Genomic DNA, 17,175 nt, shown 5'->3' with positions numbered 1-17,175 from the left:
TACATGTATAAAATCCTTTGCAATTCAGTGCATATATTACTATGAAAAGTTACCTTAAGCTCCATAGGGATAATCTATGATGTACTAAAACAAAATAATAAAGATGTTTCCTAAGGTGAACCATCAACATAGAGAAACCATAGCTATATGAATAGATTTTGAGCTCTCACTTCATTTTACCCTAATAGAAGAACAATTAATTCTTGTGACATGGCCCTGCCTGGTACTCATCCTCTCGAGATCACTGAGATATGGATATCATAGCAAGGTGTGGTAGATAAATCAAATGGTGCCTGGCTATCAGAAAAAAAAAAAAGTGTCTGGGGTCTTAAAGGCTTGTCTTAAACAAGCAACTGTCTTATGGAGGAGTCAGCTCAGTCCACAAAGAAGAAACACACAAGCATGTGTGAATCAAGGATTGTAGACAATAAGAGCCAAATCCAAAGGAGGGAATGGTGCCAGTGCTTAAATTGTAACCACTAGTTTTGCAGAACACTATGGATGATAGTGAAAGCCCAAGTCCGTTTTCAGGGTGTCTACATGGACTGAGTCCCTGGTAAATCCCCATTGCCTGCAGACTAGGAATATGAACAGCCATAATATCAGACAAAGAACTTTATAAAAGCACTGCACCACTACATAATGTGAATAATTTCACCTCTCCAACCTGATTCCTCATCTGAAAATGAAGCGGTCACCCACTAAGGTGACAAACAGAGTAGATAAGGCAAGTGAAAGAAAAGAAAAAATAAAAACAAGGTCAAAAAGACAAAGTAAAACCTTATAAGGAAATATACAAGGCCAGGTGCTTGAAAACCAAAGGTAGAACAAAGCATATCTCAAGCTAAATGAACTGAAGAAGGAATTCAAGCCTCGAGTTGTAATATTGAAGAATTCTCTGATGCAGGAAGCATCGAAGGAAGATGGAAAGGATACACAGCCATTGTACCAAAACAAATTGTTTGGCGTTCATCCATTTCAAAGAGTAGCATGTAATCAAGAACAGATGGTAATGGAGGAAGAAGCCCACAGTCCACATTACACTGAAGGAATTAGCTAAAAGTAAAGCTCAAAGAATGACAATACCATTTGAAATGTTTCAACAAGCTGGTGCAGCCCTGGAAGCACTCGTCTGTCTTTGCCAAGACATGTGGAAGCCAGCTACCTGGCCAACTGACTAGAAGAGATCATGGATATTTTTGGCCTTTCCATGTAAACATGACCCAAAAGAACAATATCATTAATATCACATTCAAGTAAAACTTTACTGAAAGTAATTCAGAAATGGATATACCAGTACATTGGCAAGGAGCTGACAAATTCAAGCTGGATTCCGAAGGACAAGAATAGCATTGCTATCCAAGGACCTTAGCTGAGAGCAGAGAATACCAGAAAGATGGTGACTTGTGTCTTCCTCACCGTGCAAAGACCTTGGACTACGTGGACCATAACAAACTATGGATAGCATTGAAGAAAATGGGAATTCTAGGCACTTGGTTGTGTTCATGCAGAACCTGTACCTAGGTAAAGGGACAGTCAGTTGTTCAAATAGAATACTGCCCAGAACATTGCCTGTTTGAAAGTGAGAATGGTGTGGATTGGGGTTGTATAATTTCATTTCCATGTTTAATCTGCATGCTGAGAAAATAATGAAAGAAACTGGACTATATGAAGAAGACCAGAGACATCAGAATGGATCAAGAAGATATATTGACAACCTGGGCTCTGCAGACAGCACACCTTTGCCTGCTGATAGCGAGGAGGACTTGAACCCTTGCTGATGACAATTGGAGACTGCAGCCAGCAATACGGACTGCAATTCAAGTTAAAACTCCTCAGTGAAACTCACTGGCCTGGAGTGGATTCTGACGATTGAAGTTTTTAAGGGTTTTATTTTACTTGGGACTCAAAATCAATACTCCTGGAAACCGCTGTCTGGAAATCAAACAACTGACTGCATTGGGAAACCTGACTTCAAAAGATCCCTTTAACATGTTAAAAAGCTGTCACTATAAAGACTAAGGTGTGTTTTTTAAAGTAAAAAACATAATGAAAGAACTGTTTTTGGAAAGAAGTAGATATGGAATCAGTGTTGGGGGGTGGTATTTGGTGGCACTCTGACCATCTTTACATATTAATCTTTCCATACATTTTTTTATAAGATCTTGTCTCCTTTTACTTGGGGGATTGAGAACATTATCTAGTCACCTGCCAGGAATGTAGCACTTTCAAACAGACCCAGGGGGAGTCATTTCTTCTAGGTAGTTCTACCCCTGCCACTGCTATGCACACTTGCCAGAAACAATACAGTATGTTGGCATCTTGTAGAAGATTCTGTTTTAAAACTGAAGTGTGCCCTAAGGATGAGCCATCTAAATTAGATTTTCAGAAAGTGCCAATAAGAAAACACCACAATAATACTTTAGTGTTAGTTCCAGTAACAAAACATAAATATAGATAAAAGTCTACTGTATTCTTCTTAAATTCTCATTGCCAACTTGTTGGACAAATAGATGGTGGGCCGTCTTCTCCATGGTGTGGCCCTTTCTTCCTCCTTCGTTCTCCCATCTGTCGTATCTCTTCTTTCCCTGTTCTCCCTGACCATCCTCCCACATTTCTTTTTTTTTGCCTGTTTTTTCTTGGACTCTTTTTGGTCCCTTGATTGCTCATGGTCATACATTCTCTCTCCCAGACTCCTGGCTGTATCTACCATCCCTTAACCCATTTTGCAAGCTGATTCTAAGAGGGCTTGGTTTGCTCTCACTTCCACCCTCAAACACAGCTAGTATGTTGCACAACACCAGAGAAGCAATTGCTGTCTCCATAGCCCTGATCCAGGGCGTTTAGTGAAGCAAAGCCTCACCTCTGTTGCCAGCCACTAGGATGGGCCAATGTTATGGATCTTTTGTGGTCCCACATGAGCTACAGAGATTTAAAACTGCCTGCTTTTGTTTCTTTTTTTATTGGAGAAAATGTGTGAAAGTCAGAAACAGAAATTGGATATTGAATTTCACAATTGCCTTTCCTTCTTTGCCCTCCTGACTCAGAGAAAGTACTGAAACTCTTAATGCCCTTCAATACTGTGTAAAAAAGGTGTACTACTTTGAGGATCCAGCTTGGCCCTGCACTTATTTTAGACATGTCAGGAGGAGCTGATGTTCCTCTACATCAGCAGTAAAGAGATCGCTTTGAGAGGAGCCTTAATTTCCCCGCTTTTCCTATAGATTCTGCAGAAAACACCATGAGCACTGACTGGCACCAAAATGTAGGCACAAAAATATGTAAGGATTTATTTATCATTTTGAATTATATATAAATAATGAGAGAGTTCTAGTTCATTGGCTGATCTTATGTTTCCCTAAGGTGAAACTTTTTTATTGACACCATATGGAATTCAGTAGAATTCAGCATTGAAGAAGAGCTTGTGTGGAAGGACAAACCTGTCACCATCGCATGACCCCTTACTAAATTCAGCTTCTCAACATGTTCATGCTCATGTGAATTTCCAGACATCACTCGGATGGAACCCACTACAGTTACACCGTTGCAAACACCATTGTAACCACCGGAGGCCATACCCCAAAGAGTGCCTCCTGTGTGTCCTATTAATTTAAAACCAGAAGGACTCATCTCTGATCCTGACTATCCGATTCATGGTGGCTGTGGAGAGGAACATTGGAGCTACAAGGAGGGAGCGTGAGCAGGGATGTGCGGTGGCTGGAGCTGCACACATGTGGATTTGCTTTGTGAAAACTCAGGAGCGTATACACCTGTGATGTGTGCCAGAACATGGTCAAAATCTATCATGGATGTTTCTTTTAAATGCTTTTCCCAAACTCACAGTGTGTTAGGGATGATAGGGGATACACAGTAGAATGAAACATTGTCTATGTCCCCAGTAACCTTCTGGAATTTTATTTCTGTGTTCTTCTATTAGCCCAAGTCCAATCCTTTGGTTTTGTCCTTTACTGGAAACATTGTGCCTAGCCCACTTTAAAAATGTGGTCCTGTTTATAGCCAACCAAGGTCATGTGTCATCACATATACTTTAGAACACTTTGAACTCACTGCAAAAAGTCACTTTGTAATAAAACAATTTCTTTGCACCAAGGAAGCAGTCTATTTAAAGTAAGTCAAGCCTGCTCAGTTCTGCTGCTCAGCAAACATTTGTTTTGCAAAGGAAAAAACTCTTCTGAGCGTTTGGAATGGGCTCTTTCCAGCGTGTGTTCGCATCAAGACATGCTAATTAGTTTATTTAAAGGAAAAGCATGAGCCGCATTTGTTTTACGATGCTCTTTTATTAGTGGTAGTTGGGCACAGAAGGTATATAAAATATTTTCTTTTAAAAATTTTATATTTTAACTTTCGCTTCTCATTATACCCTTCGGGCTTTATTGGCTCCTTTCAGGGACCCTACTTTGTAAGCTAATTATATAAAATGCTGATACAACATCTGCTCCAAAATGTAAATTACTTTCTGTTCTGCCGGAATTCATCTTGAAAACAGATTTGTCCTGGACAATTGTCTGCACCTTAATTCTTCCTGCAGGAGCCCTGAAGGAGGTGACACTGGCCTAGGTGCTTCCGCCCCATTCACATGTTACACTGAGAGGGAGCTGGGTTTCACTTGGGAAGGGGTGTCCACCTCACCTTCCTTATTCCACACACCTCACTGTCATCTTCCAAGAGCAATCATCTGCCTGTCGTTAGGAGCGTTGGCTGGCAAGGTAACTGATTATACTTGGGTTACCAAGTTTGGTGGAATTCAGGTCCCCCTAGTTAGTTAGGCCCCCCTAATTAATAATGCTATCTTCTGGTTCCTTTTTCCAAAAAGGGCCCTTTAGCCCGTCTGATGCAAGGAAGTAGAATGCTTAAGATCTCTCTTTTCAGTATTTGTTTTAGCACCTCTGTGTTGTGACCAGATTTGAAGTTCAGTCCCTTTGAGATCAGTAAGTTAGAAATACTAAATAAAGAAAATAGAGTCTGAATTAAGGACACTTGATTGCTGTGCTTGCTACTAGAAACAAGGCATATTGCCTCTCCCAACAATAGTTATGTCACCTGAAAGTGGTATTACAATAATGATAGTGAATAATTTTAAGCAGAGTGTTATAGTAGCAAAATCCAATCCATTGAGAAGTGTTTGAGGCTAATTACGACAGGTGTTATTAGTATTAGGGATTATACCATAGGTGTATATGCTTATCTTGGTGGTGGTCTTACAAGTGTAAACATGATTTGGTAGAGGTCTCACAAATGTATACGTATATCAAACCTCATCAAATTATACATTTGTATAGTTTATTGTTTCTGTTGTACTTCCATAACATTGTACAAAACACGTCAGAAGGGTTTTAGAAATTGTAGAATACTATGGGATTGTTCACTAGTAGAAAATAGTTACTGAGTTCGCGTTAAGAAGAACGGCCACTTTAGTCTTTAGCTTCCTGTTGACGATACATACCCACTATCTCCTCCTGACACTGCTGGACCGAGTCTAACTGTCCACGGGTTTCCGAGATGGGGAATCCTTCCAGGAGCAGAGACTCCATCCCTCTCCTTCAGAGCAGTTGGTGAGTTCTAACTTCTAACCTTTTGGCGAGCAGCCCCGTGCTTAACCCACTGATGTTACTAGAGACTTTCTGACAATAGGAAGAGGTCACAAGAAGTTCTTCTGCTTCCTCGGGGCCAGGCTTTCTCCTCGCCGCACTATTGATATTTTAGGTTAGACAATTCTTTCTTGTGTGGCTATCCCGTACATTGTAGGATGTTAGCATAATTCCTGGCTCCTACTCATTAGATACACGTTGTGACCATCCAACCCTTGCCAAATACCTCTTGTGGGAGAATATTACCTCTGGTTGCAAACAGTTGTTTTAGGAAAAGGCCATGTTTCTTAGACATATTTTTTAAGTCTTACTTCAGGTTCACATTTATTCAAGTTTGTGATAAGTTTTATATATATATTTTTTTCGGTTGTTTTTTAAATCATTTTTATTGGGGGCTCTTACAGCTCTTATAACTTTCCATACATCAATTGTATCAAGCATATTTATCCATATGTTGCCATCATCATTTCCAAAGATGCTCTACTTCAGCCCTTGGTATAAGCTCCTCTTTTTTTCTCTTTTTCCCCCTTCCTCTCCCACCCTCCCACCCTCGTGGGTGAAGAGAGACAACAGACAGTGTAAGATCTGAAATAATAACAATGTATAATTGATCTAGGATTCAAGATTATATTTTAATAAGCTGAGATATTAATAAAGGGTAGGATCAAACCCATCCACCTCACCCGTGTTCTGTTAGAGGTAAGAGTAGCCTGAACTAAATACATACTGACTATTTTGTATTGTTTTTCTTTCACTTAACACATCCTGCCCAGCACCAGTCTCAGATTTTATCCTCCTCATCTTGGATCTTCATTTCAGATGGCCTCTGCTTCTTCGGGGCCAAAAAAGGCATGTAACATTGTAACAAACACATTAAGGGAAAGTGGTTGGAAGCTTACAGCAATTCACTTTAGTCGTAAGAATGTCTTCTCATGGATGGCTAAATCATTTCAGAGATGATCTGTATATATTAGTATAGAACTTGACTCTCTTATCCCCAGTATGTATTTTCCTTTCGTTTTTGAGGATTCAAAGCCATTCCCGACTGTGTCATTTTTAAATGCTAATAAGCAGCATGTTTAACAACTTACAGGCACTCTGACGACGGAGTGGCGATCATGTTCGGCTGTTAACCAAATTGTCAATGGTTCAAACCTACCAGATTCTTTAAGTGGAAAACTGTGGCAGCCTGCTTCCCTAAAGAGTTACAGCCTTGGAAACTCCATGGGGAAGTTTTTCTCTGTCCTATAGCGAGTCTAGGAATCCTAACAGACTCTGTGGCAGTAGGTTTGATTTGGTTCTAACACTAGTCTTCTTCCTTCCTTCTTTATTTCTTTCATTTGTTCGTGTTCTTTCTTTCTCTCTTCCTGCTTTCCTTTCTTTTAAAGGTCTTTCTCTTTAATGAGTATGTTGGGGAACATGGCTTTTCAAAAATAGATTCTGAAATGGTGGCACGGTTGTTGAAAGACAGGCTCCCTGTGCTAGGCATCCTTTGTTATCTCCCCACACAAGGTGCTGCTGCTCTGAACCAGAGCCTAGAGCCTAAATCTCCTTCCTGTGTTTGTATACCGAGGCTATGTTTTACCCGGTTGGTGTAATGACTGCTAAGTCAGTTGAAGAAGTTTCAGTCGCTATGTTTTTGATGACAGCGCTCGCTCAAGGCAATGGGAAACTGTTCGTGGACATCTCCTCTTTTCTCCTTGACTTCACTTGACAGTGTCGTAACGATTGTCATGTCTCTCCCACAGAAATACCTCAGGGACCTGTTCAGAGTGATGCTTCAATCTGCTACATCTCCGCTACATATCAACAACGTGGGGCTGACTCTGTCGAAGTTCACGATTTGTGAATTCTCACCGTTCTTCAAGAAAGGAGTCTTCGACTATAGCAGCCATGGGACAGGGTAGCAGGAGCAATGGATCAACCACGGACGTAGTGCCTTCTCATTGAGGCAGGGCTCCCTCTGATACAGGAGCCGGGCCTGCCACAGCAGGTGTCCTGTCCCTTCTGATGCTTGAGTTGGAGGGGGTGGGGGGGGTTGACCTTGACAAGCATCTGCTACTGCTCCATTGAAGCTCTAAAATGACTTTTTTCCAAAGTGATTACTACTCTTTGTGCAGTGGAGTCTGTACCCTATTTAACCTAAGAATAATGTGGATGATCTCCAGGCCTCCCTAAGACAAGCCAACCCGGGCCCTCCAAAGCAGGTGACTTGCCAGGTGACCCTTAAAGGATTTTTATCTGGTTTCCTCTTTCACCAAAATGCACTTTCATTTTTTATAGTTCTTCCATGTAAGCTGCTATATCCCAAGAGACACATTTCAAATTATTTAATTGTATCTTTTTTCCCTTGTTTAAATCAGAATTTCCTATAATATATAAACACTGATGTTTACATGGAATTTCCTATTCTGCAAAAGGGATTCCCAATCCAATAATGACTGGTGTCTTCCATGCTTGACTGGATATAGGCAACATGGCTAAAACCTTCTTTAAATACTTATGCATAGGACATTTGTATAACCATGAATATTTAAGAACCTTTTCTTAATGTAAATGACTATTATGCATTCTCTAGCTTTCTCCACTAAGCACAAAATGAGTACATAGCCAAATGCATAGTTTTACACATTATTTTGTTCACATTTTTTCTACAGAAACTACTAGATTCTGTAGCAAACTGGAATTTACAATAGGTCATTAAACCTTAAATTACTCAGGACTTAATGTAGTATTGCACATCTGTGTATAGTAAAATGGTATTGTTTCGCTAAGAGAAAAATCTGAGTAGAAAAATATGTATGCTATATGTTGAAATGTATATAATTCTACTTGGAGATTTATATAGGTACATTTTCTGTATAATAAGTTGTGTCCAAATGTTTAGTCATTCACACCAAACTTATTAAAGGTATTTGCTATTCCAAAATTTAAATTGAGGTTCTGTCAATGTTAAATGAAGACATTGAATCTACCTTGCATTTCAGTTTAAGATTGTGACATAAACATGTTTACTGTCCTGTTTAAAAATTGATTTAATGTGGTTGCCAAAGACCCATAATGTATAATTTAGCATTTATGTTACAAAAGATGCAGAATGATGGAAGATAGAAATGAATAGATCTAGACTTTGCTTGTACAGCTCCCCAACCTGAAAAAATATATATAGTTAAAGGACGCAATTACCTTTCTCAGGGGGGAAACTATTGCACTAATTAAAATCATAGCTTAGCATGAAAAAAATGTGATTTTAAATTTTTTTTTTATTGCTACAGAAAGAGCCAACTATGTCTACAGAGACTAAAAGGATAAAAGTTTGGTAAGAATCATTAACCAAAGATATAAACCTTAAAGAATACCTCTTATTTTTTAAGTAAACAAAATCATTTTCTTCAGTGAACCAAATCATCTGTCCCTTCCTCTCAGGGCATATGTCCGGGCCTGGGAGCATGGCAAGAGCCCTGTGAAACTCACGTAGAGTAGTGGAGCACCTTGGCAAGAAACAAATGAACACGTGTTTGTTAAGAAATGCAAAACTTAGAAGAGTCTTCATTTCTTTATTACTTTCCTAGGTCAGCTATAACTAAAAGTCCATACAGTGGGTGGCTTTAAACAACAAAAACACCTTGTGTCCTGGTTCTAGAGTCTGTTGATAGTCAAAATCAAGATTTCAATAGGTCAGTGTTCTCATCGAAGGCTCTAGGAGAAGATCTTGTTTAATTTCCCCTAGCTTCTGGAGACCTCAGTCATTCCCGGGCTTGCACTTGCAGCATAGCTATCTTCCTTCTGTCTGTCTGTCTCTCTGTCTCTTCTTTTCCAGTGTACCACTCAGAGTGGATTAGGATCCACCCTGTTGCTAGCCCTAACAAGGGTCGGTGCACTGGAGCAGCAGAGCCGATTTACTCCCTCTAAGAGAGAAAGAGAGAAGTGTATTAGAATTTGGCACCCACAGCGAATCCAAAAGCTACAAAGCCATCCTTATGGAATGCTGTTTGAAATCAGAATGCATAGAGATCATATGCTTTTTTCATTGGATTCACGCCCTGGAGAGTCACATACAGATGCTGTATTTTAACTCTTGTTTCAGTATAATCAGGAAACAGTTGTGACCATGAGCAAGCAGACAGAAATGATAAGCTTGTTTTAAGTCTTAGGTGTGCTTCAGCATGTCTCAGTTGACTAACCAGAGCAGGACTTAGCCTTTTGGCCACTAAAAGGCAAACAAGAAAGGATTCTCAGAGATATCTGGCTCTTCCGTAATTGAATCCAACCTGTTGTTAGCAATAGAGCAAGTTATAAAAATTCTAAAGCGGGTAAGGAAAAGATCTTATAAATTGGACTAACTATCCTGGAGGCATAGTGGGTTACATTTTGGGCTTCTAAGCGAAAGGTGAGCAGTTCGAAGCCAGCAACCACTCTATGGGAGAAAGATTGGGGGTTTTTATTCCTGTAAAGAATTACAGTCTTAGAAACTCAATGCGTAACCACTACACCATCATATAAGGTGAGTAATTTCACCTTTGCAGCCTCAACCGCCTCATCTGAAAATGAAGCTGTCTCACTAGAGTGGTTCAGGCTTCCTTCGGTGTACGGCTAGAGCCGAAAAGTAAGCTATTTCAGTTGAGCCAGTTAGAGCCCCTGGATTACAGGTTAGGAAACACAACCATCCAACCTGACATAAAGGGCATTTAATCTGGACAGAACATGAAGTAATGTTGAAAAGCCTCACATAAACAGCGAATGCCATTTCCCTCTGGACTGTAGACACATGAGATGGCAGAGTCATTATGAAATGCTGAGGCTTTGGTAATTTGGACTACCTCAAAGAAGTAAAAGGATATTAACAAATACATATTTTATTACTTTTTACCTAACACAATAATGCTAAGCAGACCTGTTTAGGTATTTCAGAATGATATGCCATCAGTTTACAAATGTTTTTGTAGTCATATGGACAAATCTACAATTTGCACAGAATAGTTTTATCACTCATTATAGTTCTTGCCTGCATAATCAATGTGTGTGCAAAACTGTTTTCTGTGAAATAGTTGTTTATAGCACCAGCAGCAGTGGCAGTGTGTAAAAATCTCAGATTGTGCATGAGCAAAGACATGAGTCTGGACACTGAAAACACTTATCTATTCTGACACAAACACCTCTTTGGAAATCTTACTGTTATTCCTGAACTGTAACCCAGAGTGCTAAAATCTATCTTTGCTAATCATGATTTTTATGAATTTGCTAAATTTGCTAAGAGAAACTTTCAATTAGAAAGTCATGATATTTTAAGCCTATAAACTAACCAACGTGGGAGGAATGAGAAAAAGTAGTTATTTACATGCATAGTATATTCTTAAAATGCCCACAATAATATATGTATTGTAAATTATAGTAATATGTATTACATTACTGTGGGCATTGTAAGAGTACATATTACTATTTATTAACCATGGATACATTGAGTTTTGCCATTTACAGATAAGCTTTTACTTTGATGACCTCCTAAGATGTTTGACTAAAACTATCCAACAACAAATGGACTACATTGGACTTTATAAAAGGACTAATAGCCTGCGTTGGTGCCAACCAATCTAAATCAAGATTCTAGAACTCTGAAGGATGACGGGTGCCTGAATCTCAAGTGATCCCAAAGTTGTCAAGAATAGAAATTAGCCACTGAATATATTGAATGTATTTTAAAGTTTCAAATATATATACATATACTCTACATAGACACATTGAAAAACACATACACACACACACACACACACACGTCATTTAATAGTTACGCCTTGGGCTGCTATAGGTTGGCAGTTCGAGACCACCAGCTGCTCCGTGGAAGAAAGATGGGGCTTTCTATTCCTGTAAACAGGGGCAGCCTTGGAAACCCAGAGGGGAAGTTCTACCCCTGCCCTACAGGGTCACTATGAATTGGAATTGATTCAATGTCAGGGGATTGATTGGTCGGTACATATACATCTACACAAATGTAGTACGGTAACCTTCAACTTGGCTCCCACCTCAAAATTTGGTGGGATTAAAAAATTAAAAGATTCACACTCAACTCTGATTCATTTAGACAAGTGAACAGGGAGTAATCAAGTTGTACTAGCTCCCCAGTGACCGACCTTTAGAACAGTCGCTGGCCTGTGCAGTAGAGATGCTTTGCAGATACATGAACCCAGACCCCAGGCCATTTGTAATTATGTTTGTAAGCCGAACGCGCTAGTTGTGCTCTACTGCCTCCGCTGTGCCACTCAGATGTCTAGATTGCATATGATTTGGTACGTGGTTAGGAGCTCCTCCAAGGACATGCTTTCCCGGTTTAGAATATCGTAGGAACTTGGAGTTGTCGGCTCACTCTGAGGTGTGGCTGTGGAGCTGTCGTCCCCAGCCTCAGAGCGGGAAGGCATGTTAGTGCTTTTAGTTCAATGCTCTTTTTTCTTTGGGGGAGGGGAGGTCACATGTCTGCCAGTGTATTATCACATGCAGGCCATATCTTACTTGCTTCCTTACATGTTCTATTTGAAATGGAGGACTCTGTTGTGATGAACCTCATTATTACTAATATTCAGAGCCTACTGCCAGGTAAGAGTAGTTTCCTAAAATAGGATCCAGGTAGTAATTCAAGCCTGACCACTCGGTTCATACTGTAATCCAAGTAATATTTAGTTAAATTCTGCTTAAAACAGTAGTATGAGAAAGAGGTTTTATCACACACTTCCTTTGGCAAATGTTTAAAATGATGCATTGAGGTGTCATCAGTTCTGAATGGGACATTTCTGCCACATGAGACCCTTCTCTTGTACGTTGTCATTAAAAAGGCCTCCTCGTCCTCTTTTCCTTCTCCTCCTCCTGTAAAATTTAGGCAAATAATCCTTGGTGAAAGTAACTGCCTCACGTTTATTTAATTTATCGTGGCTAGTTAATGACCATTATCTAAGGAGACTCATTCTTTTAATTAACTAATTAATTGCTCCTCCTTTTAACAGCAGCTCTTTCTCTTTATTCCTATGGAGGCTGTTTCTTCTGATGACAGATCATTGGATGGAAAGTTATTCTAGGCGCTCGATTTTGAATTTCACACATTTAGATTTTTTTTTTCACTTGACCTGCTTGGGGAAGAAAGAAAAACTTTATTCAAAATGTTAGCTTGACAATACTTTCTGTACTTTATGAGCAGCATTAATCAATATAACATAATAAATATCTGAATAACTAAAGGTTATATCATACATATAGAATTATTTCCAAGTTGAAACAAATCCATCCTTTTTTATTATAAATTTAAAAAGCATTCTATTTCAAATTGCTCTCATGCCTGGGAGTGAGTTCGAGGGGTGATATTGGTGCTGGCCACGTCGTTACCCTCAGAAGAATCTGTGAGCATCTAGTAGAAACCTGAGGACAGCAGATGGGACAGGTAAGCAGATGACTGAAGAGAGGGTTTCAAGGATATAAGTTCATCCTGGCTAACTATCAGTCATGCTGTTCTACATTTAAAACTCTGGAATTTCTGGTGCTGAACTCTGGCACTGTCTCCTACAGGTATTGCATGTCTTTCTGAATGGTTCTCACAACTAAGCATCTCTTGTAAAATAACTAAATGCAAAACATCCTTTCTTAGACTCTATTCATTTGGTATTCCTCTAATGGAAATTAAATTATGTCATTTTTTTTCTTCAAAAACTGACTTTTCTGTGGGAATCTGAGATTCATCAATTCGATTTTATACTTTCTCCTTAATTGGAAAGTCAGAATCTTCCCCAAAGAGAGAAAAATATATGTGTTTGCAAAATAATGCCCAAACCATCTCATCATGCTAAGCAAAGGCAGGGGAAATGTCTAGGGTACGTAACCAGAAACACAAAATGGATAAAGTGCATCCCCAGAAGGAAAAAAGGCTCCTGTGTTTAGAAGTACAGGTCAGTTTGGTACCATTGAGGCAGGTCCCTCAAAAGCGAAACTTCTCTGAAATTTAAATCTAGAGAATGACGTGTCAAAATAGGCCATTAAACATCTGCATGACTTGCAAACAGAGTCATTTTCCTCAAAGTATCACAGACCTTTATGCAAAGTTAATATTAGCAGAAATGTTTGTGTCTAAGAGACTTCAAGTCATGTCTGATATTTTTTCCCCTCAAGAAAAGCCTTAGGGCTTGTTGTTCCTGCCTGTTGACATCAAGGAAGGAAAGAGGAAGGGAGGGAGGTCTGCTCGTAGCTGCTTGGCAAAGGTGGCCAGCCATGTGTACAGAGAAAATCACAGTGGACAGTAATATCTTGTGGTGACTGAACTTTTGGATCTTTTTGCTTGATCAATTTTCATACTCTCAACTTTTCTCCCCAAAACAGACGCTAGAAATTATGGGAAAGGGGTGGCCTGTCATCATACAATACTTAGCTTATGTGTTATTATAAGCTCGAATTTCCCTGAAAGCTGCATGAAAAGCTGCTAGACTTCAGCTGGAGAACAGCCTTAAACTGCTGGCTCGTTGTCCTCTCGGGAGCCTTGATGAAGTGCTCAGTGCTAACAGAAAGGTGGACCTTCGGAGCCCACCGCACCTCTGGAGGAGCCCTTCTCCAGACACTGGGCCCTCCTTCTTAACATAGCTGCTGTGCAATGAATTACATAATATGGCCAATTTAGCCAAGCATATTCATGTAATCCCCACAATGATTGGATGGGCTATTCAAATAAACTGCTTGGGATCCACCAAGGGGATTAGGTAGACTGTAAAGATGGGGTATGGAATTCACGCAGGGGAAAATCTTGAACATAAGGTGTATGGAACCCTAATAATAAATGGATTTTTCTGTTTTATCACTCTACCTGGCTTAAAAGATAGCAGCTTTCAGAGTACAGGAGACACGTTCCTACCACCAAGAAAAAAGAGCACGGAATGCAGTGTGTTCTTTGGACCCAGAATCCTTGTGCTGAAACATCCTAGACCCAGAAGATAAAACACTGCATCACGGGAGACAGGATAAGACCGTGAGGAGCTGACTTCAGAGAAAGGGCAGCAGCAGGAGGTAAGTGAGAGACAGTGCAGTACGCTTCCCAAACATAAAGCTGACTACCCTGAGCAGCTCCTTCCAAAAACAAGAGGGGTGAGAGCTTCCAGGTCAGAGACTTGCTGGAAGAGTGGGGTGCCTATGGACACTGGACAGAGCTAGCTTGCTTCGTCAATTCAGAGAGTAAGAGAGCTGAGCACCTTCAGGCCCAGTCCTTTTGGCAACATGGCATGCCTCCGGACATTGATTGGGGGAGTTGAAGAGTTCTGGAACACCAGACTGACAAGGGCACTGGCAGAGGGACGACAGGACTGAAAATCAGAGGCCTGCCTGCAGGTCTAGGTATTGTTAGGTGGCATCAAGTCGGTTCTGACTAACAGTGACCATATGTCCAACCGAACAAAACACTGTCTGGCCCTGCACTGTACTCAAAATTGTTACATCCCAGATGTGAGTCTGGGTACATTAGAGAAACAAATCCACAGAAACTCATATGTGTAAGAGAGTATTTTATATAAAATGTAAGTGCACATCAAGAAACCATCCCAACCCAGTGCAGCCCACGCCACAAGTCCAACATTAGCCCATTTGTCCGATGCCAATTCACAAGTCCTCCTCCATCTCACAAAACACACCCAGTGTTGCCGACTGCAGGAGGAAAGCCGAGTCAGTGAATGTGTAAGCATCTCAGCGCTGGCAGGGCTCTCCACATGGCTGCTCCAGCACCCAGGGCTGCATCAGGGTAGGTCCATGTGGCTTCTCCTCGGGGATGTCTTGCAGGAAGTGAGCCTTGCCAGCTGAAGCAGGGAACTGGCTAAGGCAGCTGGACCCTGGTCCGACCGTCACAAAGCAAGAGACCCCAAGAACTAGAAGGGCAGGCTCACTTCACAGGATTTTTATTTTCTTTACATTGAGTTGTAATCCAGACTGAAGGCTTGATCTTCAGCAGCAAATTCTTTAAGTTCCACTCCCTTTGTGCAAGCAAGATGGTGTCACCTGTATATTGAAGGTTGTTAATAAGTCTTACCCCAAACCTGGTAAAGCTTTCTTCTTCATATAATGCAGCTTCTCTGATTATTTGCTCAGTATACAGATTGAATAACAATGGTGAGTGGATACAACCCGAGGCACAACTTTCCTGATTTTAAGCCACGCATATTCCCTTGTTCTATTCACACAACTGCCTCTTGATTAATGTACAGGTTCCACATGAACACAGTGAAGTGTTGTTGAATCCCCATTAGTCTCAAGGCTATCCATAGTTTGTTATGATCCAAATGGTCGATTCCCTTGGCATCATCAATAAAACAAAATAAACATCTTTCTGGTATCCTCTGTTTCCAGCCAAGATCCATCTGACATTGGCAATGATATCCCTTGTTCCAAGTCCTCTTCTGAATCTGGCCTGAGTTTCTGGCAGCTCCGTATGAATGTATTGCTGCAAGTGTTGTTGGATGTGCTTCAGCAACATTTTACTTGCATGTGATAATGTTTTATAACTTGAGAATTCTGTTGGGTCTCCTTTCTATGAAATGGGTATAAATATGGGTCCATTTGAGTAGGCTGCCCAGGTAGCTGTCATCCAGATTCCTTGGCATAGATGAGCGAGGGCTTCATCAGCTGGATTAAACCTTTCAATGGGTATCCCATCAATTCCTGGAGCCTGGTTTTTGGCTAATGCCTTCAGTACAGCTTGAACATCTTCCTCCAATACCATTCGTTCTTGCTCATTCAACCTGAAATAGTTGGCTAGCTCTTTTTGGTACAGTGACTGTGTATTTTTTCCATCTGTTTATGCTTCCTGCATCATTCAATATTTTATACACAGGATCTTTCAATATTACAACTTGAGGCTTGAATTTTTTCTTGAGTCCTTTCAGTTGAAGATATGCTGAGTCTTTTTCCTTTTTGGTTTTCGAACTCTACCTCTTTGCCAATTTCATGATAATATTTAGCTTTGTCTTCTTGAGTTGCTCCTTGGAATTTCCTATTCGGCTCTTTGACATCATCGTTTCTTCCATTTGCCTTTGCTACTCTGATTGAGAACAAGTTTCTTCTGATGCCCACTTTGATCTTTTCTTTTTCTCCTGTTTTTAAATACCTTTTGCTTTTGTTTGGTATGACTCATCAGGTCTTCTGTGCAATGTGTCAAATCTGTTTTTGAAATTCAGGTGGGATGTACTCAAAATATACTTCTACTCCGGCTCTCATGGGCCTGTTTTCATTTTCCTTTCTTTAGTTTCAACCTGAACTTACATAGGAGCAATTGATGGTCTGTACCACAATTTGCCCCTGGCCTGGCTTTAGTTGCTGATATTGGCATATATATACACACACAAAGATGTAGTCAATTTGATTGCTGTGTCATTCATCTGGGGAAATCCATTTATATGGTCACCATGTATGCTATTGAACGAAGGTATCTGTGAGGAAGTTATTGGTCTTGCAGAATTTTATCATGTGACCCCCAGCTTTATATTTATCACCAAGACCATATTTTCCAACTATAGTTTCCCCCCCTTTGATTTCAAGTTTTGCATTCTAATTGCCAATA

The 17,175-nt window shown here is 40.3% G+C and overlaps 1 protein-coding gene across 2 annotated transcripts in view; it reads left to right on the top strand.

Moving 5' to 3' along the window:
* KIF16B (kinesin family member 16B) overlaps positions 1–8,544 on the top strand; it is a 245,950-nt gene extending 237,406 nt beyond the window's left edge. For both annotated transcript variants that reach the window (XM_004697819.4, XM_045295431.1), the window contains one exon: positions 7,358–8,544. In XM_004697819.4, the coding sequence (XP_004697876.1) occupies positions 7,358–7,516 (159 nt within the window). In that variant the 3' untranslated portion in view covers positions 7,517–8,544. The remainder of the gene's footprint in view (positions 1–7,357) is intronic.
* Positions 8,545–17,175: the final 8,631 nt, after the last annotated feature.

Source organism: Echinops telfairi, unplaced genomic scaffold, assembly GCF_000313985.2.
Source record: "Echinops telfairi isolate 266 unplaced genomic scaffold, ASM31398v2 ScPeMD7_5592;HRSCAF=6446, whole genome shotgun sequence".
Lineage (NCBI taxonomy): Eukaryota > Metazoa > Chordata > Mammalia > Afrosoricida > Tenrecidae > Echinops > Echinops telfairi.
This window is presented reverse-complemented; position numbering and strand designations above follow the sequence as displayed.